A 26558-nucleotide genomic window follows, 5' to 3' on the forward strand; every position below is an offset into this window, starting at 1 on the left:
ATGCATTTGTGACCGGAACAATTCTGCCAACACAAATCTGAATTCATGAACAAACCAAAAAGCAAAAAAGCGCAACCCAAAACAACCTCACGCCCCGCCCCCCAACCTATACACCCATATCCCTTTAACACCAATCTTGTACCATCAAGAAAGAACAGGCCTTTTTTACTTCTTGCACTGTAAACAGGGAGTACGGATAATGGTCAGCCTCCGATTCCTATGGGGAAGCTCTAAGCAGGCAGACAGGTGTAGGAGAGAAAGGCAGAGAGTGCAAGGGAATGGTAGAAAAAATCACGATAGTCTCATGGATTTGTTTGTTATTTAAATCCTTTTTTTTTACCTCCAGTGTTCTGCTGCAAGGGAAGAATTGATTATAGAATGAAACAAGAATGCAAGCCCGGAAACAAATAAGCCATCAGCAAGGAGGATGGTATTAAGAGTGAAAACCTGCAAGAAGTGCCTATGAAACAATATCCTAAAGTCCTAAGGGGGAGAAAAAGAATCCCTAAGCCAAAATAAAACAGCTGCATAGAAGCACATGATTAGTGTGAATGCAAAGCAGGTTACAATAATAACTTGGAGTGCTCTGACGGACCTGCTTCCACTGGCAAATATCCACTGCACGCTGGCCTGTTAGTTGGGTCCTGGGCAATGTGCAACACACATAGAAAATGAAATGGTTAAAACAGAGTATGTGCCATTCTGCATTTTATTACAAAGTCTGTTTCTAAGTAGGTATCATAACTCCAACTTAACTCATTATTTAAAGGTTAAAGCACAGACACTCAACAGATTTTCTTAGACTTCATACTTATAAAAGAGAGCAGTAATTCTGTCATTTTTTTTCTTCATTATCCATTTAGCACTGATAATGAGGTGGGAACCCAACAACACTTAATTCTATGAAGAAACACTGACATTATAATTAGCTTCAAAATGTGCAAAATAATTCAAGCAAGCCAGCTTAATTTTAGTTTCTTTCCCCCCATTTTGACTAAAGAATCATTTTTGGTTAATAAATCTGAAGGTTGGCTGTAACTTACACAATACAAAAAAAACCCTGTTTTCAATCCTACCAGTGTTCAGCTACTGAGGTGAATACTGGAGTTCTATTTTTAAATTGTATGAATGTCTTAAAAAAAGTCCAAGGTATAAGAAAATGTACAGACTGTATATTTTTTAAATAAACCATTAAGCTTTATAAAAATCTGTTGTTAACTACTGCTACAAGAACAATTGTAACATCACCTTCTGTAGGTCTTTCACAAACAAAAAAATATTTTTTAATTAAATTATAAATTATTCTAAGTTAGTGAAGTACTATAAAGTACTCTGCATACAAAAGAAAAAGGATTCTGAGACAGAAAAAACACCTGATAAGGTGGTACTGAAACATTTGATTTACACCCTTAAGAGAGCTCAATGAGGATTTTCAGTGTGTTCAGTGATCATATAAAAGAAAAGCTCAGTGAAGACATTTTGAAATGCTACATTGGGATGCATTTGTTTTAAGTAGAGATCAAACCACATGTGTTTGGGACTAGTAATGGAATTTTTCATTATCATTCTTCTGACTACAGCCTAATTCAATTTCAGAGCATGCTTAAATAAATGCTCCTTTTGACTTCAAAGTATGGATTCATGTACTGAACTGCTGCTTGATTGGGGAATCATGTCGGTTTTGGCGAAGATAAAACTGCTTTTCTCCAAAGGTATTAAATAGTAACATTTGCTCTCATTCACACTGAAAAATATACATAGAGAAATATTTACCTATACCATAGCAAATTAGCAGTATCATGGATAGGGATGAATTTGTAAGAAAATGAACTGATATTGAGCTAATTCCTGGGAAATACTGCAGCGGCTGATATTTTACCCACTTTCTCACTAATAATGGACACATGAAAATGGATCAGGTGGCTCTTCCCCTCACTTAGAAAACTAGATGGTGATGCACAGCTACTTTTGTGGAAAATAAGCATTTTTGCCAAGGAGAAGGGATGCCCTCCATGCCTCCTTTTCCCAGAGTACCAACCCCTTCTCACAGCTCAACAAGGGCACAAGCCACAGGACAACAGATAAAAAACACATGCCATGCAAAAGGCAGCCAAGAAAATGAAGGCCTGGGCTCTTCTTCCACAGCCATGACTGCTGGCACCTCCATCACAGTTTGAGGCAGGGTGATGGTAAGAAGCCTGGTGGGGAGCACAGGGCAGCTGAAGGACGGGACTGGTGGTACACCCCTTGGCCCTTGGAAGCAAACAGGCACCCTTGCTGTGTGGCCTGTGGGGAGGGAACAGCCCATGCTCCATTTCCACATCAAAAACCCCACACATAATTCAGGGAAAATGATTATTATTAATAATAACATATAAAAGTGAGAAACTTTCATTTCCCAAGCTTGAACACATGGGACTAGCAATACTTCTCTTCTCTAACTCAGGTCGGGGGCAAACCCAACTAATCATCAGTGTTGCACACATTTATGAAAGGGTCAGAGAAAAATGCTTTTATAACAGGGAGAGCATCATCATACAAAGTCATGACAAGAGGCCATAGGAGAAGTTTAGCTTTGCTCAGTTTGGAATGATGCTTCTGAAAACCAGAAAAAGTCTCCTCAGTGCTCCTACCTAGCCCACTCTCTCCCTTTTTCTCCATTCCACCTTCACAAGTGCACACACTCCCTCCAACTTCCGCTTGGCAGCAGTGGTCCCTTCCCTCTGCTGTTGCTGAACCGCCAGGAGAGACAACCCTCTCTGGATCCTTTTCCCTCCGCATGATGGGCACTGCTGCATCGCATGGTCAACTGATGGTATAAGATGGTACCAAGGCCCTTCACAGTCACCAGTAGCTGGTGACAGGTCTCAGAAATGCATGCATCAGGGTGAATGATAACGCTCAACTGAACAGAACTACTTTAGCTTCCTATGTTATTTCTACAGAAACTGGTATCAACATTAGTTTGAGCTTGCAGCAAAAGAGACTCTTCTGTTTCAGGAGAACAACAGGCAAAGATAGGGATAGACCTAAACCACACACAGAGAAGGTTCTCTAGATTGCACTCCCAAATGAAGCCCATTAAGCAAGTGCTTCTCAGTACCTACTCCTGGATTTCTTGAAGGTAGGATATCCAAAAATGTATACAAAATATTCTAGCCTCATGGGGACATGTGTCATCTTAACAGGTGTCTAGATGATACGAGTTGTATGAAAGAGCAGATGACTGAAGTCCAATACATACAGACCTTTTGAACCAGACAGTTAATTAAAAATTAAAGACAAAATATAAGAAGCTAAAAATGCAAATTATCAAGTAGATTTTGTAAATTTATAGTGATGATATTAGACTAGAGAACCCAAGATGAATCTTACCACTGAGATATGCAGAGGCATATACACAGCACAACCCAAACTAGTACTATAAAACCAGGAAGCAGAATTTTTATAAAGCATTTACTAACTACCAGTATTCCCTTATTTTTTTAGACAATGATATAGACAGAGTAATACAAAATCATGTGAAGAAGGTAATGGCCATTTACAATTTTGGAAAAAAAAAAAAATTGCTAAGCAGATGGTCTCATACCTGTTGTACTATTGTTGTTAGTTCCAGACAGAGCTGTATGACATTATTTCTTGTTACTGAGTAATCTGTGACAGCAGCAAAAGGTGATCTAAAAGAAAGAAAAAGGAAAAAGATGTTGAATATTACTAGCATATTCCACTTGCTTTACCAGTGTACAATGCGCTTAATACACATTGCTCCTAGAGATACTAAAATCACACAGAATACCCAAAATGTACTACTAAAATTGTAAAATACAGGCTACATATCCATGAAAAATGTTCACCTCTCCTTGCTTTTGCAGTTTTTAAGTTCCTCTTTAAGAAATTCCATTTATAAAAGCATTATTTCTCACAGCCTTACAGTTTACTTCTGGACTGCCTTTACTCACCCAGAAAAAGCCCACCCTGCCTTCTGCATTTGTTTGGAAATACCCTCATAAAGGCAACCAGAGGCACTGCTTCCACCTGTGATATGAATGGTGTCCAGATGTGAATCAGATCAGAAAGGCATTTGGCTGATTCACTGGGATTCCTGGGAGCTGATCTAATATCTGCTAAAAGTACTGGAGGGACTCAGAAGAAGTAAAATCTTTATCCAAAGGGGAGAATAGCATTTAGAGCCAAAGATGCATCAATGCTCAGAAGCAGCTGCAAAGGCTAAATTGGACGCACAACCTGACATCCCCCCACACTGTGCTACAACCAGAAGTGCTTAGTGAAATCAAAAGCATGATCCAGCATTTGGAGATGCCACCTATATGTATCCTATACCTTAAAACTTCATGTTAGAATGTTTAAAACCCTTGCCTACCTAGAAGTGTGCTTGTTTTCTAGAGGCACTGCTAAAATATATTTGGTTAGTGAGGCTGGCAGTCATCTGATTTCTGTACTACAAGTCTGCGGTAAACTATTAACTCAACTTGGCCTATTTTCTATATTCAAGAAGTAGCCAAACACTAGGCAGGACTGGTATTTTCTCCAAGAGAAGTCAAGATTTTTACAGAATATTACTGAAGTTCAGGACTCACGTTAGCATATTAAAGGATAAAAGGTAACTGAACTGCATGGTTATGAACCATAATTGTGTTTAAAAAAGTACATTAGCCAAGATGTACAAAAACACTGATATTTTTCCTTTCAAAGCTGTAACTGTTGAGGTTCTGAAATCTACCTGAAGCCTTGATTTAAAAAGGTCATGTTCATTTATGAACTCACTTTTATTGAAGATGAATGGAATCAAGCCAGCAAATGGTATTATTTCATTTTAAGTATGGATGTTAATACAATTTGATCCTCATATTACACAACTGGAATCTATTTGACATTTCAAAGCCTCCAGCATTTCTCTAAACAAAATCGCATGGTAGGCTTTGACTTGTAATACTGCATCATCTTCCCTCATACTTTTACAATTTAGTTTGGTTTCACGGTTCATGAAGAAAATAATGGCATTTTTACCGTCATTGCTCTTAGTGAAGATCGTTAGAAATACCCCAAATAAACTTTGTTGACATTAAAGAACAGGCAAAGGGACTGAGACATTACTCATTTTTGTTACACTGAAATTTACACAGTGAAGATTTACTGAAAACAGCATGTGAAGCAGGCCGCAAGGGTGGCAGCAGGAGGGAGAATACTACTGAAAATCAATAACTAATATGTAATATTTTGAAAAGTGCTTCACAACTTGGAAGGATAAGGAGACAGATCCATGTTATATGGACTTTGCTCCTGCAGAAAACATAACGCATCCTCAGGCTGCCTTCTCTGTAGGTCTCTGTAGCTTATAAACCAACTCCCTCACATCAGTTTCTGCAATGCCTCTCTGGGGTATTGTTGCAAATTGGACCAGTAAAATTGAAATTCCTTTTCATCCCCCCCAGTTCAGACCACTTCCCTGGAGGCAATCTGCATGCACAACTATACAGCCAGTACTGCATATGCAGCTGGGGAAACGGTAAGGACAAAAGCCTCTTTAAATATTTACTACCGAAGGAAAAGTATTTTGGTATTACATCCCAAGGCTCAATTTCCACAGTGAAAGTCCAGCAAGACGTAGTATAACAACACGCTTGCAGTTTCAACCAAAGTATCAACAGAAACTTCATTGTAGGATCCCTGATTGGATTTCATAAGAGACACAGTGTGAAACACCAATCTGACAAAAAACATCTTCATTAATAATATATCCACTGATTGTAATATTAATACAGTACAATACCATTGACTTGCAACAGATGAAACAATATGTATAAATGCAAATAAAGCTTACATACACTACAACTTTTCAACTGGCTGCTAAAACACTTTCCTTCTCAAGGCATCAGAAACACACCAAGTAAAAGGAATTTCTTGTTTAATTAGATCACGTCTCTCTATTTTTTAAAAATTATTTCCTTGGCTCGGCTGAGCCATTTCTACCAACTTCCAATTTCTACTCTTTTCTTTCAGAGCCACATCTTTCACAGTCCCTTGAATCTTTTTAAGTCTCAGGTACCTCCTATGGCTCCAGTGAAGCAAAGTCACTGAGAACAACTGCAATTTTCAACATGTGTGCTGTCCAATTCAGTGCTCTTTAAGTTAAACAAGAACTAAAGAACTGCCTTGGACTGGGGCCATATGTTGCCCCACTTCCTGCTGTGACATTGACCTCAGTGTCCTATTGTCGCACCTCTCAGTCATTTCCAAGACCTTTTTCAACATATATTTCCCTATTCGTGGAACTTTTTTTATTCAATTTCTCTTGTAATTCATTTGTTCTTCCTTCAAACTCTCCCTGTGATTCTCTTCCTTTGCATTACCCACATAAAACACCTTTGTAGCTCCACAGAGCACCTACGTGACCGCATGCCCTTTCCATTCATTTCCTCTTCCAGACCTCTGCTGGTTTCTCCTTTCCATTCTTTGTCTACCCCTTCTACGCCTGATATCTTAAGGAAAGGAGATTTATGCAATCACATCAATACTTCTGCACACACGTGCAGGATGTTTTTGCCCTTGTTCTCACCTTATCTCCTGCCTTCTCCTTTCCAACATTAGAAGCCATTAGCCACTTTCAAACCACTTTCACAAATGGGTGGGTAATAGGTTTCAAGGATAATTAAGTTCATGCATGTTTTGTTATCATGCATGCAGCTGGAAAAGTGGGAGACTCTTAATTTTTCCACTGTGCAACCCCACATTGTGAGCCTGTACTTTATTAGACACCATACATTCCAGCAAGATTAAGAGCTTCTAAATACCTCATTCACAGCAAAAAAAACTTTACAAGTGGGGTGCACTTTTTTTTTAGATGTTAAAGTCAATCAACTTCAAGACCCTAATCTATAGGAAATAAGGTTTCCCTAATACCAGGCATGACAGACCTACTGGTTCTTTTCACTTTTTCTAAACCAGTGTTTGAGATAAATAATAAAACATCTCTGAAACATGAATTTGTTAATATATGTGCAATGCAGGCTGTAACACACATGCATGTATGTATATACTTTTATGAATTGAGACCTAATTAAAATCTTTAGCAGTATCAGGATCTTTCAGAATGAAAACAGATTGTATTATCTAACATCAATTAATTAAGCCACCCTGAAGGACTGGTAGAAAAAACAGCTACATCAACATAGCACAGCTAATTCCCTCACAGAATTAAGAAATAATACAATTCAATAGTTATTAATACTTAGAACTACTGATTGCACATAAAGAAAAATCCTTCCCAAACAATTAAGAGAAGATGTGTATTGTGAAGGAGATGCATACACACGGTATTTCTACATTATCAACATTTTTGGCCTCATATGCTTTAGCCTCCTCATCTGTCTTCTTCATATAACATTTGGTTAGGGGAAAATGATACACAGAAATAACTATTTCACTTTAAAAAGTTGCAATTTGGACAAATACAGACTGCTGTTAGTAAAAGCATTGCCCCAAAGTAAAAGTTAATCATATTTCGCCACTAGTTGTAGTACTGAACTATTTTATCACAATAAACATTGTGAACGGTTTAAAACCAATATCACACTTATTTTAGCATCCTTACAAGGGAAAACATCCTCAGAGCAGTTTGATTAGACATGAGAGTCCAAAATCTTTTAAAGAGGCAACCAAATCAGTAATATAACTTGGTCTTCAAAGGTAACACATTAAGCTCAAATAAAAATCTGAATGTACAATATCGTTGCATATATATTTGTGCCAAATCCATCTAAGATTCATAGTTTTAGGCTTTCATGAAACAAATATTTTATTTGTATTTCTAATGGAATTGCTTTATGTAGAATCAGGGAGGAATGCAGTAAAATTCACACCGGATAAAGGAATTCTTCAAATGAGCGCTCTGTTAAACATTTACAGCTGTTCCAGTAGCACAATACTGTTAAGTACCATAGCATTCTTAGGCAGCACTTACTGACAGGTTTGGTATACCATTCAAACAAGCATAAAGGGAAATGCATAAAGGAAACATAAGATTCACAGGTTTAAGACTGAAAACCAATTGACAGAAAGTGCATTATTTGTGTGGTGAGTAAAGAATTGCTAAACTCTTTGGTTTCTTTTTGTTTGGGTTTTCATTTTTTTCCCCCCCACTATCTTGTGTGCAAATCAGATTTACCCTGTCAGGACAAGCAATAACTAAGCACAGCTAACAGGACTGTATGAAGTCTTTTATAAAGGAGACTCTAAACCAGTAACACTTTCTTTGTAAGTAAGAAGTTATGGGCTTGCAAACATTCAAGCATAATTTTCCCAATGAATGCTCCGCTTTACTTAAAACTACAATAGTCACACCATAAACATCACCAAGGCTTATTCACAGAAAACAATGAGACAAAGAAAACCAGCTGAACACGTTTTACCTACAGTGGAAGAAAATGTATGCAATGTGTATGTCACCATGGTGAAAAGAGGGAGATCCATTTTTGAGTGGGGAATGTGTTCTGCTACCACAGTGCTTTCACACAAAGCAGGCTTAAAGGGTGCACTGAAGCTGAACATCTAGAATTGTTCATACATAAACAAGAGTGTTTACATCATTGCAGTCTGCACTTCTCTGTAGACAACAGAGCACCACCAAAAAAAGTTTACATGGCCCACAGTGAGGCTTGGAGGTCCTGTTCTGCTGTCCAGACTTAACCACTGAAGCATCCAAATCTCCTTAACTTTAGGCACAGATTTTAGCCTTACACACATAAGTGCTTTGCAGAATATTAGCACATTTAAGCCCGTGCCAAAATGACTTGCCCACCTGGGGTTAGAATTCAAAGAATTACACCCCACCACTCTGTGAATGGCCCTAAAAGCGGACTTCGACTTGCCAGAAAGGCCTTTTACTCTGAAATTTTACATTTTGTTACTACTGTCAGCAATTTGACCCGTATCTTTCATACGACCAACAATTTCTATGGGGGGCTTTTTGTTCATTTCCTTGTTCCATTTTGTTCATGTATCATGTATCCAGACAGCAGTGGTAAATTTATCAGACTGGCACACATTTGTCAGCCTGCTAGCTTCTCTCCGGCCACAGCACTGTAAGTCTGGAATACAAAATCTGTCTCAGCAAGATCTCTTTGTTCCTACTACTTAGACTTCAGTGTAATCTGCAGCAGCAGTTTAAGTTTTTTATTTCCAAAAGGGGGATAGTGCTTAGGGTGAAAAACAAGGGATACAGGAGAGTTGCTGTCAAAGACATATTGAATCACTGCCCACACAGATGGCTGAGTTAAACAGTACATTAAAAAAATCCAGTGTTCCCTGACAAATCCTAATTCACAATCACTAAAATCTGTGACACAACAAGAGATTCAAAATGTTGTAGTAGTTCTCTCATGGGAAGTTGATTATATTTTCATAAATTCTTAATTGAAAAATAAACTACCCCATTATCTCAGTTGTGGCTTTAATGAAGACTCAATTAAAGCCCAAACAACCATCCCTTCCTCACCCCTAGTCTCTAAGTCCGCATTTATAGTTTATACAGATATTGTCACTATTCACTAAGATCCAAAACATTCTTCTTGATGCTGCACAAGATAAATGGTGTAAGGAGTCCTTGCTGCAGATAACACAGCCCAAGTGCTACAGAGCAGGTAGGAGGAGGAAGCCCAGAAGCACAACAAAGAAATTTTTCTTGCTTAGTGCAGTCAGCAGGAAATACACATTTCCAGGGTGTTTCATTGGCAAAGACAGGAGTGTGGTGGAGGTGAACGAAAACAACATATCAAACCAAGAGCAACATGGAAGATGGCACCAGCAGAAGCAAGGGATGCAAACAAGCTGTGTGCTGGCAGAGCAAGGAGACAAGATGGGAAGAGACAGAGCTCACACAGCTGCCACTAAATACCACCCCCGGTCAGGTTCCCTCAGGATCCTTCCTCTTCCACAAAGAGCATTACAGTTCTTCCCAGTTAAGACTACGGTAATGAGCTCTACCTGTTAAATCCAGCTGTCCCATGAAAGAAAAACATATGATGTACAGCAGGACTTAAAGGGGGAAAATGGGGTGCTTAAAGGATGTGTAAAAGATGCTTTTGCTCCCATGGCTGCCTTCACTTTGCAGCAGCCTCTGACTCATTAGGAGACAAACTCAACACACAACGTAGTGCCAACTTCTGATGCAAATACAACCTTCTGTCTGTCTGTCAGATGGTTTGGTAAGTTCTGGGAGAAAAATTATTCGATGAATCTGAGCACCCTTCACTCAGGACTCATCACAATTTCAGCAGTACAACCAATAGGTAGTAGAAAAGGAACGAGATATGAGTACAGTATAAAAGCTGGCTTTGCCTTAACCAGGAAGTTAGTTATAAGCATTGCTCAACACTCTAAACTTGGAGCTCAGAAGAATTTTCTGGGATCCCTATGATATCATCTCATTGCTTTTCAGTTCATAGAATCATATTTGCCTCTGGACAAAAACTATGAAGTTTTCACTAGTGTCATTGAAGACACAAGTAACGTGGTAAAATCCTGACATAATTTTGTTAAAAAAGTAGTTTGATTCTCAAAATCCTCCATGAGTTCATGGTGCTTTTAGAGCAAGAAAGCCATGGAAGGATGATGTATATTTAATTCAGAAATATCAGAGAGTGAACACTGACACATCCACACACAAAGCAATACTTTTACAAAGTGGTTTTCAGGTGGACTGTAAATGTGTGCTGTGAGAACAAAACCTTACCTGGGATTAACAGAAATAAATATTTCTAATTTCAATTAAGTGTGCAGATACTACTGGACATACTACTGTACAGAAAAAAGTACTTTTTTGAGGTTAGAGATAGCTTAATGCCACAAAACTGCAATGCATTCATGTTGTGGATCCACAGTAGTGAACTCATAATAGTAATCCTACTTTAATCATACATTTTAAAAAATTCTCTCTTTTATACCTTATGTTTAGCTTGAGGGACACAAAACTTTTTACCTCAATTTTTATATCAGCTGCACACATTTCAATTGTATTTTTTCTTCATTTGTTCTAATGGATTTCTTTAACTATTCAGTTTATTTTCCTTTCAACTACATTTTTTTGATTGTCAGCATTCCAGTTTTCCTAGATCTTTGACTACCTATTTTATATTTTTGAACATTGTACTAAAAAAAAAAAAAAAAAAAAAAAAAAAGATGGAGATATGGAGATCTGTACTCATTACATTTGCCACTTGGCTTCCAGACTGTAGCACACTTTGTGGTCAGGAGTATAAAGCAGAGAGTTTTCCTTGTTTGACCAGAGTGCTACTTAACAGTATTTATCTCCCTCCTGCTTTGACACTGAACAATAAATTTGCATAAAATGAGTTGCCCAAACTTTGAAGGCAAGGTTGTGTGTGTTTTCACTGTAATTCAAAAGAAACATTGAGAAATACATTTATCAGAGCTGCTATACATAATGTCAGCAAAGGAAACACATTGCACAGAAAGCACTGAGGTTTCCTTCCCAGGATGGAGTATGCCAGCCCTATAAAAGGCAGAAGAATTTCCAGGAACTTGACACATCAGAGAAGAAGGAGGATTCAGAAAAATGGCATATATTACTATTCCAACGAATACAACTTCATGAATTACAGGAATAAAGACACCAATGCTCTATCTGGAAGTCTAGAACACCCAGATGATAGTATATATTATTCTCTAATTCTTGAGAAGTATCACTGGAGACACTTCGATGCCAAGTTGCTTTGAATATCAGATAAGTAGTTTGCTGCTATCGCCTAAAGTATGGTTTTCCATCAGCCTAAGAGCTAAGTTAATTGTCAAGTGGAAAGGCACCATATTTTCACAAAAGACTCTCATAGTTTTTCAAGAAAGCACCAATCTCATCAGCAAATTGGCTTGGAAAAATTTGAAGGTTAGGGAAAGAGTATAAAATAAAACATTATTAAGCTAAAACATTTGTTTTAAGTCTTCTGGAAGAGAAGATAGATTTTGTGGGCTGAGAAAGTAACAGGAAGTTAAAATTAGTCTAAAAAGTTTAAGGACATAATCTATTAGTGTGATGACAGTTTCTTTACAGGATGTTAGTGGAGAGCTATTTCACGCTCCGCAAAATCATCAGCCAACCTCTTCTGCAAATAGCTAGTCCAGTTCCTGAATGAAACTAAACCAGAAGACTTTTAAAGCCTAGCAATAAAAGCTACCCTAATTTTCAGTAAAACTCAATCTCTGACATACATCTGGAAGTAGGACTGCTCCAGGCAGAGACCTGGAACAAAGAGCGTCCTTGGATCGGCCCTGCACAGTGGCACTGCGAGAGCCACAGTGAAAGTAACTCAGCAAAATACAGCTCTCACACTCCTTTTAATAATTGTGCCTGGCCTAACAAGGTCCTTATAGATTGTAAGTGTCTTACAGAAACATCATAAAAAGTGAGTTCGCTAGAGCAGCAAGTAAAGCACAAGTTGTATGGAGTCATCACCATTCCCTACACATAAAAACCACATCACTGCATTTCTACGCAAGCTGGAGCTGCTGTTAGCTGCTTTTTCCAGATGTGACCTGAAAAACACTGCACAGGGGCAGCCTAATATGGCTGGTACAATGGGGTGGATAACCCTAATAGCCACTTTATTCCTCCTAATGGTTTGCTTTCCCCTCTCTCTCACACCCCAGAGATGGAACTGGTGTTAGAAACCAACCAAAAACTAATATTTGGGGCCCAGATTTAATAGTAACAGCTGTGCAGAATAAAATTAAATCAGTGTTCCTGACCTTAAATACTTTATTTTTAAAAATCTTTCTATCTCCCCCTAGTGGCCCCAATAGCTTCTTAGAAGGAATATAATAATCAGAATCCTATTGATCTCCAGATGTTCCCACTTCCTGAGAAAAATGCAGTCATTGGCCTGCCTTAATTTTAATTTGGGGGCTTCACAAAGAAGGAAGAACAAACTTAACCAAAATACCCACACCCTCATAGATCAGAAAAGTCTTAAAATGTTACAGAAAACATTTGCCAGAACTAGGTGTCTAAGCTACACAGATCTTCAAAAGGACCTTCCCAGAAATCTGAATGAAATTAAAATATGACTTCTAGGAAGCCTTATTTGGACACTGAAGACAGCGCTGCTAAAAGGGGGCTACCACCATGGCTGCCCTCACTTTTAACTTCTTGGAGCTCCTGGGTCTGATCAGCTATCATTTCAGATAAATGCAAAAGTCATTTTGCATTTTAGTGGGAGTAGAATTGATACGCATGTTTTCAGAAATTATTTTAGAGATCTTCCCCCACCAACTGTAAAACCTGCTAACAGAATTATCTCTGACAAATACAATATAGCTGCCTTTATAAACATAATTTTACTAACAGGTAATTCCCAACACACTTCTGAGCTACAAACAAATTTTACAGACTGGGTTTGTCTTTTAACACTTAAAGTGCATAATTTGGGTGCACTGCACAGTACTACAGTGACACATTAGTGCTCAGGTGCAGATGTTTCCTAGCATCAACAACTACTTTCTTCCCAAAGTTCAACTACCAAATTCATATTAAGATGCCAAAACTACATTGTTTCTCAATGTGTTAAACATATCTATATGTGAAAGTTTGCTTTTTAATACCAGACTATTTTATGCATTTTATGCAAAAAAAAAAAAAATCTCAACTTTGTAACTAACAGTCTTTATCCATTAGCCACAATTCCAATGATAAAACAATCAAGGTTATTTTGAAATAGAAAGAAGTGGCAAACACTGATCTGCCTACGCAAAAGAACATGGGTTTCTACTGTTCCTTCTGTTTTAAAGCCCAGAGTGATGCATTGTTCTCTGCCAAAAATGATTTGCAGGGAGAAAAAGTGAAGCCTACAGGTCTTCCAAGTAACAACAACAGGCTAGAAGCAGAGCTAAAATTATATTCCCAGTTTTTCAAGTCTCAATACCAAACTCTTTCTATGAGACCATATTGCTTCTCTGCACATCTAATGTTAAATATCTAAATAGAAATTTAGGAGCCCAACTTTAGGTACTCTGGGTTTGAAACTTGGGGAAAGGCTAGAAAGGGAGGAGAAAAGAAGAAGCAGTGGTAGCTGCAGTCTGTTGAACAAAAGAGTTTGCAGTTCAGCTTAAGACATGGGAAAGACTCATGTCTCACCTAAACCTTTCATATGGAAATCATTTATGGGACAGATGCCAGTTTTCCTCAAGAAAATGAAACACAACAAAACCCACAGCAGTAAATCCAAACAATTCTGTTGGATTTTAAGAATTACACGAAGATCATACTCTGAACAAAACTTCAGCTGCTGGATACAAAATAAGATACACCTTTAAATCAAGATAAGCATTTTATTTTCACTGTTAAAAATGCACTGTGATGCATTTTATAAAGACATACAGGTAGACTGATTTTAACCACTTCAGGAGTTTCAATGATCATCTTAAATACCTGCATATTACTCTTGTTATCATTAGAAAAATGTCACTATAGATATAGTAAAGGAGAGCACTTAAGTCCTGGTCCCACCTACTTCCTAGGTAATAGAGATAAAAGTATATGACAGTTCCAATTGCATCTACAGTTTCAGAGGCATTTCACTGCCATTTAAAAAACCTGAAATGCAACGTGCATGTTTACACATACACACACACACACAGAGGAAGTATATATTGACACCTATATAATGAAACGCATGATCACAGTTTTGTGAATTTGATACTATCAGAGCAATGACTCTGAGTTATGCAGGTCAAAGTGTTCTTCTATATTAATAATAAAATACATATATAACCTAATGATGTCATCCTGTTGCTATATTGTATTTCCAGATACATGTAGGGTTGCAGTGCATTTAGAAGTATTGTACTGAAATGGTATCTGAATTGCATGCTGACTTAACAAGAAAAAATTGCTACATTCTCTCAGAATTTGTAAATTAATTCTGCTTCCATTTCACTGTCTACATTACATTTTGTAAAGAAGTTGGGGTTTGTGCGTGTGTGTGATCTGGTTACCTGTGACACATTTGGGAGATTTTACCTGTCCAACCAAGCCAGCAGACTTTTAGCTGCTCCAATCAGATCCACTACCGATGTCAGAAAATCATTTGGTAACTTGCGGCTGGTCCTTCCATCATAGTGGCCACTCCTCCTCCTCCCAGTGATGAAGTTCTGCAGATTTTTGGCAGACGCATTCAGTTTGTGAGAAAGGGTTTTTAGATTTTCTGTTTCCAAACCATAGTTCTGCATTGAAAAAAAAGACAATAAGAAGAAAGTTAGCTTCGCATCTGAATATGAAGTACTGAGAACAGCAAGACTGTTCTTCTGCTTCAAAACTTAACCATTCCTAATAATTAAGGTAGAAATACACCCACTCAGTTTTTAAATGTATGGCATGTTCTGTTTCTAAAGTGCATAAAAATAGAACAAAAGAAGAGCAAAATTATGAGTGATCTCTTAGCTGGTTTTAGGTGCACTGAGAAAAACATCTCAAAATGAAGAAAAAAACTAGTCTGGAAGATTGACTTTCAAAGCAGTGCTTCACTCTCAGTAGATCTGAGGGATCTCTCAGTAGATCTGATGGTTAGGGGTCAGTCCCTCGTGCCCATACTCACACCGATTACTAAGATCATACTAGGCAAGAGGGCTTGCAACTAGCAGAAGTATGCAGCATGGACACAGTGTGACACCAAATTGCTTTTGGTGGTTTCAGTGAAGGAAGCACGTACATTATCTTCTTTTTATTCTTGTTAGCAGTAAAGGACCACCAGAATCACAGACCAGAGAACGGAGTGCTACTCTGCACAATGTCTGTGTTGCCCTTTTAAAGTCAAGTTGTAAACTTTGCTTCCATTTAAAAGTCAATCTCTCAAACTTAAATTATGTTCCTCAGCTGTGCAGCAGAGACAGAAATAATTATGCAGAAATATTAACAAATAGTACTTGAAAATCCTTCAGATATACAAATGTTGCTGAAATGGCACTAGAGAATGCCCTAATTTAATGTTCAATTACAATATAATATAGTACCGTGAGTGATTTGTTATTTCTATAATAGATTTGTTTTCCTCACAAATGCAAAGAATAATAGAACTCTTTCAAAAGAGATCTTCTTTTGCCTTTGTAAAGGAATAAGCAATTGCATAGACTTGAGCTTATTATTCCTGTAAGAGAAAGACGGGCCTTCTGAAGGTGCTCCTCACCTTAACCACATCACAGGGTTATAACAGGGCGTGCTCACAACTTGTCCAGTTGACGATGGGCTACTTACTATCGAAGGTCAACCACTTCCTACCACAAATGATGATGAAGTAGGATGCAGAAAGCAGAAAGCCCCTCAGCTGCACACAGGAAAATCCACTTCCTAATGACATCCCCTGTCCTCACCAGCTCTCATCGCAGGCCCCCCGCTTTGGTCCCCACACTAATCTGTCCATAAGGAGAAGAGATAGGAGAAGGGATGTATTTGCCAATGATAATTTAAGACTGATGACGCTTATTTACCGTATTTTTTTTTCTATAGGAAATGGGGCGGAGGGGGGCGGGGAGGAGGAGCGGGATGATTATTTACAGCAGTTGTCATGCTCCTAATCCAAACCATCTACTAAATGAGCTTAATCCCTCTTTAATTATACAGGGACTGCAGGAAGATTACACTGAAACCAGATCCAGTGAGCCCCCAGCCCTGCCACAACGTCCACTCCCAAGCAAATGGGAGATCATCACGGAGAGACTTCAGCACATGGCTTGGCTTCTGTCTCCCAGCCAGACCCTCTTCATGCTTGTAAAGTAAACACACTGCATGAAGGAGCTGCTAAGATGACAGCCATCCTTCCGCAGCAGAAGATGCACTTTGGGACTCGGCTTAAGGGGGAAGTGACCGTACGCTAAGGTTGCGTTTTAAAAATCTCTGCTGTAACTTCCGAGAGCATCCGCATTTTGGGCAAGGAAGGCTTTGTGGGCATGTTTCTCAAATGCACAGTTTCTGCGTAGGCACCGTCCTCTGCCACCACGTTCAGTTCCCAGTTAGACAAATTGTATGGTTGAGGAACGACTCTTCCACCATGTAAATATTCAATAGCAATTATACAACAGATAGGTTATAAATAAAAAATTACAAGATGAAAACAATAAATTAGGATGGAAAAGTAAAGCATACTTTACTATGCAGCTAAACAGCTCATAACTAATAACTTATTAAATCAGTCCAAATTAAAGAGATAAACATCACATAAAAATAAATTTGGGTTTGCTGCAGTTTTCTGTCATTGCTGTGGCTGAAAGAGCAGGATGGAGGTCAAGGACTCAGTAGGAACAAGTTGGGGGAAAAAAACAGGTTCATTCTTATTTCATCCTGCTTCTTGGGCATCTAGCTCATTTTGGCAAAATTAATGGGGAAGAAACAAATGAAAGATATTCTGGATGAAAGACACGTCACACAAAAAGTCTTCCAGATCAGCCAAACCAAAACCCCACCACAAGCGAGCCCCATGACACCCGCGCAACATGGCATTCACCTCCCCAAACACGGGGGAATGACCGCAAACCGCATGCTGGCCACGGGGCTCCTCACAGGGTTTCCTTCTTTCTGACACACTGAAATGTTGAATTACTTCATTCAGGGGTCTGTTACTAAGCAGCTGAGCACAACTATCCAAATACCACGCTTGCCTTCAAACCACACGAGGTAAACGTGAGTCTCCTCAGCGGTCACCACGCTGCACCCCCCGGCCCCCCGCAGCCCACGCGTCTCGCGTTCCCCGGCGCCTCGACACGCGACCTGCGCGGAAGAGGCCTGCCTCCCGGCTGCACATGGCCGCCTCCCGCCCGCCCCAGCGCTGAGCCGCTCCTGAGCCGCCGAGGAGACCTCATCCCTCAGCACCAAAAACTCGCTGCCCTTCCTTAAGCCGGGGTGCCTGTGGGGAAGGAGCCGGCTGGGCCCGGGGCACCCGCTCGCCTCCCCAGCCGGGCCACGTGCAGGGCCCACGGCCGGGGGGCCTCGCACGGAGGCCCAGGCTGGATCCAAAGGCTCCTCCTCAACAACCCCAAATCACTTCCCTCTCCTCCTCCATTCCCCCGCTTTGGCACCTTGTCTGTACCTCATCCGCTTAGAGGCGGGTGCTGGGTGCCAGCCACCCAGCAGGAACCCTGACAGGCAGCCTACAGGCCTCCAGTCCCACCAGAAGGTAAAACCTGCAGTACTGAACACTGCAGACCGAGCAAAAAGGTACTCAAAAATTTATTCTAAGACAGGAAAATAGGGTGCATTTGTTTCTTTAGAAAACCAGCTCCTATAAAAACTTAGTGGCCTCTTGTTAACATTTCAAGTGATGGACACCTATAGATGTACTCTTTTTCAGATGTTTTTTTTCCACTGTCAGGTATGTGGAAAGGAAGAGAGAATGTTAACAGATACAAAGTCTATTTTCACACATATTCATCAAATATGTGTGTTTTCTTTAACATTAAAAAAACCTGAGGGACAAATTTAATGCCTAAGCTACACATAAAATCCAGTCTTACATGAAGAATCGCACTGATTTCGGTAAAGCCTCCACCTGTAATATGAGACAGATATAGCCAGGGATGGAAAATACAGAAATAAATTTCAGGCAGAATATATTTTTGGGCAGCTGTGTTTACTGAAGCCTTCAAGTAGAAGGATCCTAAAACAGCAGCCAAGCTAACAAAATCCCCACTTTGTTTATCACTAATATTTCTGGCCCACATTAAAAATGAACAAAGCGTTGCATATTCCAATATTGGAAAAAAGCTTGCTCAAATAATAACTGCCAAGTTTAATCATACTTTATATGTGATAATATACTATTAACAATATGGTTTTCTTAGAAATACACTGTTTATTTTCAAGCAACGTAAGAAGATAATTGCAGGCAAAGGAGACAATTCTCTGTTTTCCCCTTCTCTGCATTTAGCCAGCACTAACACAAGTTATGCTTTCATTAGGCAAAATAAATTTACAGTCTCTGAAAAGAACCACAAAGAAATCTCTGCATGCTTGTAGAGATTACGAGAAGCAAAGCAAGTCTACACATCCACTTTCTCAACGAGAGGCCACAGAGCAAGAGTCTCTTCAGAGACACCCCGCCTCAACAGAAACGGCTCTAATGGAGTCTCTTCTGGCAATCACAAAACAAGAACTTGATGAAGCTAAGCTACACAGAGTAATAGCTTGTCAGCAAGTGTTCGAACTAAAGGTGGTGGGAGCTATTAATAGACATTTTACCTGCTAATTACTTTTCTGTGGCTTCACATGACAGTGTGAGTGATGAATTGTAGCTCTTTTCTTCACAGGCTGACAAGCAGCAGCTCTAATTACCACTGATGAGTTTTGCTTTTTTCTTTTTGGTGAGGGGAGCCAGCTAGTCCCTCTGCCAGCCCATCCTTGCACCAGCACCACAGGATACGAAGAGAGTTCGGTAACCAAACTTTGGAAGTAAAGTGAACTTCTTTTGGATTAGCTTGATCAATGCTCATTAGTTGTTTGTTCCCCCCTCCCCAATTAAGAAAAAAAAAAAAAATCAGAGCTCATTTCATCTCTTTCCTGTGTTAAATTCACTTAACCCTTACTGGCAGGGAAGTGCACCTCACACTGCTAGCACAGGTTGAAAAGTAAAGTGTTCCTAATTCATATAGTGCTAACTATTTCTGCTGGCTCAGACAGGGTGTCTAGAAGCTGCTGGGATCTTTAGTTAAGGGTACTTTTATGCTGCCTGTTCCAAGTGCAAAGACATCTCAGCTAACTAAAAAAGCCAAGCTCAGGTACCAAAAGATGTCCGGATCTAAACACACTGCAATATGCAATATAGTCATAGCCACAGGCGCATTAACAAATCCAGAAACCCCTTAGAACAGGTGTCCCGATCACAACTTTTATGCAACCACAAATGCCTCTACATCTCCAAGCATAAAGGCTACATTAAGTTTAAGGATATCGTTTGACTCCTACAAACAATCCAAGATAAAGAAATGAGCATATGGCACCTCTGCCTAGCTCGCTAAATAAGTGTTTCTTCTCTTTCAACCCAGAAAGCTGCTGGAAACCATGCGGAGCAAAAGGCATGCCGCGACCAGTGCTAACTCTTACTGAAGAGACACAAGATGGGAACTGAAGATACTACTGTAACACTGGTGCTTGGGGGCAAAAGGAAAATAAAAACAGTTTCTCCAAGCAGGCAGAGCAGATAGCAATGCTTGCATCGATTAATTTCTGCTGCCCCTCTGGAGAAGGCAACCACAACTGTATAAACTACGGAAAGTAAAGGTTTATTTTTCGTTGGTAAATATTTGTTGCCACACACACAAATATTATTTTTTAAAGAAGGAAAAAAATGGTAACCTTTTGAAAAGACATATTATAGTCTAGATAGCTGTACTGTGTAATAATTTATGTGCAGTGTATAATAAATTATGCGTAAAGAAATGTAACTTCTCAGTTATGCTTGATATCTCTCAGTAATATGGATAACACTCACAAGGATGAAATCATAAGTTTACTCTCTAATGTAACTTTTGAAAAAGTCTTTTTCCACTTATTCACAGACTGAACATGGGAGGTTTAGGTAAGAATAGCACGACTGCTAAGAAATGGACTTAAGATAACCGCAAGCAAGCTTAATTCTGCTCCTCACTATTTTTCAGTGCTTTCATCTTCCGTATTTAATTCTTGAGCACCATTTCTGTACGTAATATCTATTGCTTTTAAACAAGCAACCTGGAAACAGTGAAGTTCATAGAGTCCTCAGTTCTCCGGAAGCCTGGGGAACTTTTTAAATAAATAATCAAAACAGCATCACATGGATACCATGGCACATGGCAGCCATTTCAAAACCACGCCTCAAAATTTGGGGCAGCCAAAAATTTGCCAAGAAAAATTCCAACCTTTGTCTCCAAAGTTGTTTTTAAAAACGAACGTCATTCTCCAAAACACTTGGATAAACACATCCCACAAAGTACGAGGCAGATAGCTTACCAGCCCAAAGTTGCAAGCAACTGAGAACACAGCTTGTCATATGGAAGGTGCCTTATGTAACTTTATACCTCATCAGATCTGCCTACAACATATATTTCTAACGACCCTTCTTCCAGCGTCACGAAATGCCAACAATAAGGTTATCTCTCCTTCAAATAGTACTGACATATAGGGTAATTTAGAAGTGCACAGCATATGATCCTTACACGTCTCTTCATAAACACAGAATAAGTAGATAAGGAGAAAAAGCCAGATAGCTCAAATGGCACTCATCATTACTGCAATTGTTAAACATATACTGATTAAAAGGCAAACGGTTTAAAAGAGCATAAATATTTGTCCTGGAAGTTTTCAGTCAGAAAAAAACTCAGGTGCATGATACTTAATAGCACTGCAAAACCCAGGAAAGATTCATAATCATCATCATCCCCTTTCCTGAAAAATGCCCTTCTTTTTCCACAGCACAATCAAGCAACACATCAAAAAGCCAAGCCCTGGTTACGCTTTGTAGCACTAATAGAGCAATTATATAACTATTCTCCTTACACTTATTCAACAGCAGATTCTGCAAGACCAAGCGCTCATTATTTTTTTTTGTTTTTCAACTTTCTCATGTAATTTTGCCCCTAGCCAGCCAAGTGCTCTTATTTCTCCAGAATTCAAACTACCAGTTACATATTCAGTTACATGCATTTTACAAAGTCTTAAAAAGCTAATCAGCAGTTTCAAAAAAAAAAAAAAAAAAAAAAGAGTAGATTGTTATGGACACGCCATCTCTTTAAAACATTGTACATTGTAACAGCCTTTTTTATCCAGTCTGCTTTCAACCAGGGGGGGTGTGGATCTTTAAAGGTCTGTTCCAACCCAAACCACACTATGACTCTATGAACCAGGACATATATTTCACACTTGCCCAAAACTCCGAACAGCCCAAAGAAAAAAGCAACTAAGAAAGGTATCTAGGATCTATAACTGATTCTTGAGGCAGGTAGGAGGAAGGATGTTCACCCTTTGCATATAGACATATTTACTGCCTTTGGCATACCACAGGGTTTACTGCAGTTCTGTATAAAAGATCTACTAACAACAGCAACAAACATTTTCAACAAGATCTATATGAGCTATCAGACACCCTTTAACTCCTTAGCTTTATTGATCTGGTGATAGACTTCAGGATTTCCTTCTCTGCAGTTAAGTCAGCTCAGGCTGAAGACAGGAAGGCAGATGATATATAAGCAGAACTTTAACTTGCAAAGGGCAATAGTAAAAAGGGTAAGTAATTTTTCTGCTATGAGCATGCAGAATATTAACAACAAATCCCAACTTCAGTACATACAAATCTCCATTCCAAAATGAAGTCTTCCTCATTTAGCACTACGGTGATTAAGTCTAATATTCACTATTACTGACAAAAGTAGTTTTAAGACCTGACTAGTGATAAGGGCAAGGGAAAGGATTTCTGTGTGAGAAATGGCAAGAAGATGAAATTACGATAAAAGGCATAATTCTTAAGAGGAATGGAATCATTCATGGGTAAAGTAGATCTATTTTTTACATTCATTTGCATATAAATGTTTTGTGTTAGTGGTAAATGATAAGTAATTTCATGCTGTTAGTGCATACCAATGTTTTCTCTGTCAAATAACAATGCTATTTCATCTGCTGCAATCTTCTAGCTTTACAGATTGAAATATACAGTGTATAATAAATTCCTGTGCAGCCACAGCAGATTTAAGTAACTAGCATGAAACCAGTACTGAAACCAGTATGCTGTACAAAGCAAAAACTGTTGTGTTTTGTTTTTTAAACAAACCCTGTTCTACACAAATGCAGATTCCCTGAAGAACTGTTTTGCAAATTCACAGGGACTTTACTAAGTTCTTTAGTTAAGGAAAACTCTAAAACATCCAAAAGTTTTTTGTGAAGTTTTCTAAATATTCTTTCCTAAGTTCTATTCTAGAACAAAATATTTCCCAGTTTAAGGTCTCTTTTAAAAAAACATTTGAAAATGTTCAAAATCAAACAAAACTGATCTAATCTTCATTTAAACAAAATATATGTGATATTTTTGAGAAGTAAAGCAAAGAAAAATCCCTCACGCATTGTGGTGATGTCAGGCAAACTAAGATGGAAGACGAAATCATTGGCTATGCAGTCTTCAGTCTTTGTATTCTCCAGACAGTGAGGCAAAGGGTAGCGTTTTCTGGGAAAAATGTGATACCAAGGAGACATAACATTTAGAGTCCATGGATACTCAGCAAAATATGGTCATACCCAGTTTTGATCAATGAAACACCATCTCCTGACAAACGGATGATGGAAAAAGAATTACATGCATTTCTTTGCTTTCTGCAGCACAGTTAGGTATTTCAGGAGCTACAAGACCTCCAGATGCACTCCAAACCTGAAGACTGATACAGTGATCTGATGGCATTATCTAAGTAATCTGTTCCTCAGTATGTATATCTCTTTTCATAAGCATCACCTCCATCTTTCCTCAATTTACTTTCTGTTGGCATTGTTCATTCGCTTCCAGTTCTTAAAGCAACCATCAAAGAAACAAGCCTCGTCCCATTTTAAGTGTGGATGAAGGTCTGCTATGCTGTTGTTTGTTTCCTGATGAAATGTAAAGCAGTCTTAGACTAGCTTCACCACCGCACACATACTGAAAAGGATCATGTTGAGGCTAGATCTGGGTGGTAATTTTTATAACTGATGAACAAGTGTATGTTTTATTACCTGGGAGTAGCCTGGAATAAAAATAGCACAATGCATAACTCAGTACAGTTTCTCCTGTATCTCTAGAGCTGGACATGCTAGGACATTTCCTAGTTTACCATTTTTCAACCAGTTTTCCAATGTCAATTATTTTTTGAGATTTTGTCAGTATGAATAAACATGCATATCCACATCAGGCAGGAATCTACCTGTTGGTGCCACCAGTGTGAGCTCGGTTTCATGTCCCAGTTTGAACAGAAAGGGAAGGACAAGAGATGTGCCTTGCTGGGAACAGAATAATTCTACAGGCATGTATCTGTCATGGTGGTTTCTCAAGGACCGATCAAAAACCATGCAACAAACTCTTAGCAGCAACGAAATACCATCAGAGACCTCACTACTTCTTTCTTTTAAGCACAGAGAACATTTCGTTTATCTTGCCCATTCTGGCATATGGATTTTATAAGACACAAAACTGCACCGAGGCAAGATAATCTATTGAACATGCTCCCACCTTCACAGACTGAAGGAGAGAGGGAAGAGACAAACCACATTAGTTACATTGCCTGCCCTCTCCTGGAGCACGTTCAGCTGCAGTGATGGTATGCGGTATGTACACCCCCACCATCATCAGCGAGCGTGACCTGTAACAGCAGTAGCAGCTGGGACAAATCTTTATGCCTCCTTCTCTGAAGCGCCACAGGAAAAGAAAACCTGTGAATGTCACCCCCAGGATGCTCGCTCTCCTGTCAAGAGCAGTATGGCAGGCTGGCAGCCAAGAGAGACTCTACTAAGATGGATAGCACAGGCCACCATTTGTTCTCTGATCAGCTAACAAACACTGGAGGATCCATTTGTTGCAATTGCTTATGACAGGAGGGGAATACTGTGAGAGACCATAGCCACCCACCCACCTTCTGTCAAAAATCAATAAAGAACATCCTTTAAATAGTGCTATCAATCATAACTGGTTCCCAACTATCATTGCGGTAAGCAGTTTGCCTATTTAGGGCTGTTCAATAGCCTCCGCCTGGGTTAAGGAGGTCCCATGCTCTCTCCATACCAGCCAAATGTGCGTGTTCAGGCTCTCGACTTTCCTCCAGGAAGAAAATGTTGCCCCGTGAACTACAGGCATGCAACATGAGCATCTGGTTTGCCATTTGCATATGCATAGCTGACAGGGCAGAAACTGTGAGTAGAAGTTTACCCCCAAAAAATGCTGGGAAGGGGGGCAGGAAGAAAGCAGCTCTTAAAAATTGCAGAAGCTTTCCTCATTGATGGCAACTCTGTCATGGAAACTCTCCCCTGCAGAGTGGGAGCAGGAATCAACAGTGGGAGGTGGTTCTGTCCCCCTCAATTGTCCTCAGTGGCAAAAACTGTTTAGGTGGTCACTCACTAACTCAGAGAGAATGGGGAGGAGAATCAGAAGTGACAATCCTTTTGTTTTTTAATCATTAGTTTAAAATCAATCGGAGATTATGCTTGCAAGGCAAAATTAATAATACTATTCCTACCCTATCATGCCACCCATCATCTCCAGCATCCAAATAGATCTTAAGTCAGTTGTATCGTACACTTGTAACTCATGCCAAATACTATCATGAAACCTCTGTCAAACTCCGATGAAACAGAAAAATTAATCAGATAAGTTTCATTAAAAAAACCTTGCACAGTGACTACCTGCACTAGCAGTTATCCTATGTTGGACAGTCATAGGCTTAAAGTTCTCCTAAACAATACAGTCAACATTAGACACTAATCGGAACAATGGGCAAGCACTGTCCAGGACAGATACTTACTGATGCAATAAAAAAAGGAAAGCCTGTAAGTATAGGACCACTACAGCCAAAAGGATTGTCTCTGAATTAAATTTCCTAAGAGGTTTATCTGATTGGTGAGCAATAAATTCAAATTAAGTCCACTAAAATCAATATAACAATCACATTTTGTATCCCTGAGGAGCCATCAGGAGCCAATTCTGAGACTGCAAAAAACCTCAGCTTAAATTAGAAGCTGTGATCTGAACGCATGCTATTGTGTTTCAGAGATTAAGTTTTCCTTAACATGAACTCAGAAAAGCAGGCAATACTATGTGTGCAACAGGGACTAGGAAGGTAGACACTTGCTACATGCATTAAGGATGCAGTGTTAGCCTTCGCTACAAATTCCTTATTTTACATTCAGCTTAGTTCCATACACTTTGGCTTAAGATAAGGGAGCTACAAAGACAAGTTGTGTTTGTTTGTCTAAAGATAACATCTGTAATTACATACCAGGGAAAAAAGCTAATAAACGAGGTTTTTTCTGTGACAATAGGTTATTTTTGAAAGAGCCACAATCTATCTCCCTGTGTGCCTGGGAAGAATGGTCATCAGCGTTCACCCCAACTTAGATTTAGTCTCGGTTAATTAGTATTTACTTTCTTTTTTCCTTTTGCATTGTCTGATGAGAAAAGTACTTTGTGAATAACTCTCTTTATGTTCCCTTCTATATCAGTAGCATTTTTTTTTAGGATTACATCCTTTCCATTATTTAAAAAAACAAATGGATGAGTTGACTTCTTGCACTGAGCCACTTTGCAACATTATTAGAAATACTACTCTAAAGAAGAGAATCTAAGGTGCGTTTAAAACCAAATGTCTTCCTGTATGGAAAAGCTCTTCTCCCCTTTTTTACTTTTTCTTTTGCTTTTTTTTTTTTGCTCTCTTCTCTTCATTACCCCTTACATCTATCTCCCAAAGACACAACAACAGGATATTCAGAAAAGTTGCTGCATACTGAGAATCCACAAGCCCTTCTGAAGAGCCTTTCAGCCTACCATCTCTGATTGCCTCTACTG

The 26558-nt window shown here is 39.1% G+C and overlaps 1 protein-coding gene across 4 annotated transcripts in view; it reads right to left on the minus strand.

Annotated features, from left to right (window-relative positions):
- The window catches only part of CNKSR2 (connector enhancer of kinase suppressor of Ras 2), a 220153-nt gene that overhangs the window by 155240 nt on the left and 38355 nt on the right, over positions 1-26558 (minus strand). For all 4 annotated transcript variants that reach the window (XM_075711816.1, XM_075711806.1, XM_075711798.1 and 1 more), the window contains exons 3-4: positions 15050-15252; positions 3590-3677 (exon numbers count right to left, since the gene is read on the minus strand). In XM_075711816.1, the coding sequence (XP_075567931.1) occupies positions 3590-3677; positions 15050-15252 (291 nt within the window). The remainder of the gene's footprint in view (positions 1-3589; positions 3678-15049; positions 15253-26558) is intronic.

The sequence above is a fragment of the Pelecanus crispus genome, chromosome 1 (genome assembly GCF_030463565.1).
Source record: "Pelecanus crispus isolate bPelCri1 chromosome 1, bPelCri1.pri, whole genome shotgun sequence".
Taxonomy (NCBI): Eukaryota; Metazoa; Chordata; class Aves; order Pelecaniformes; family Pelecanidae; genus Pelecanus; species Pelecanus crispus.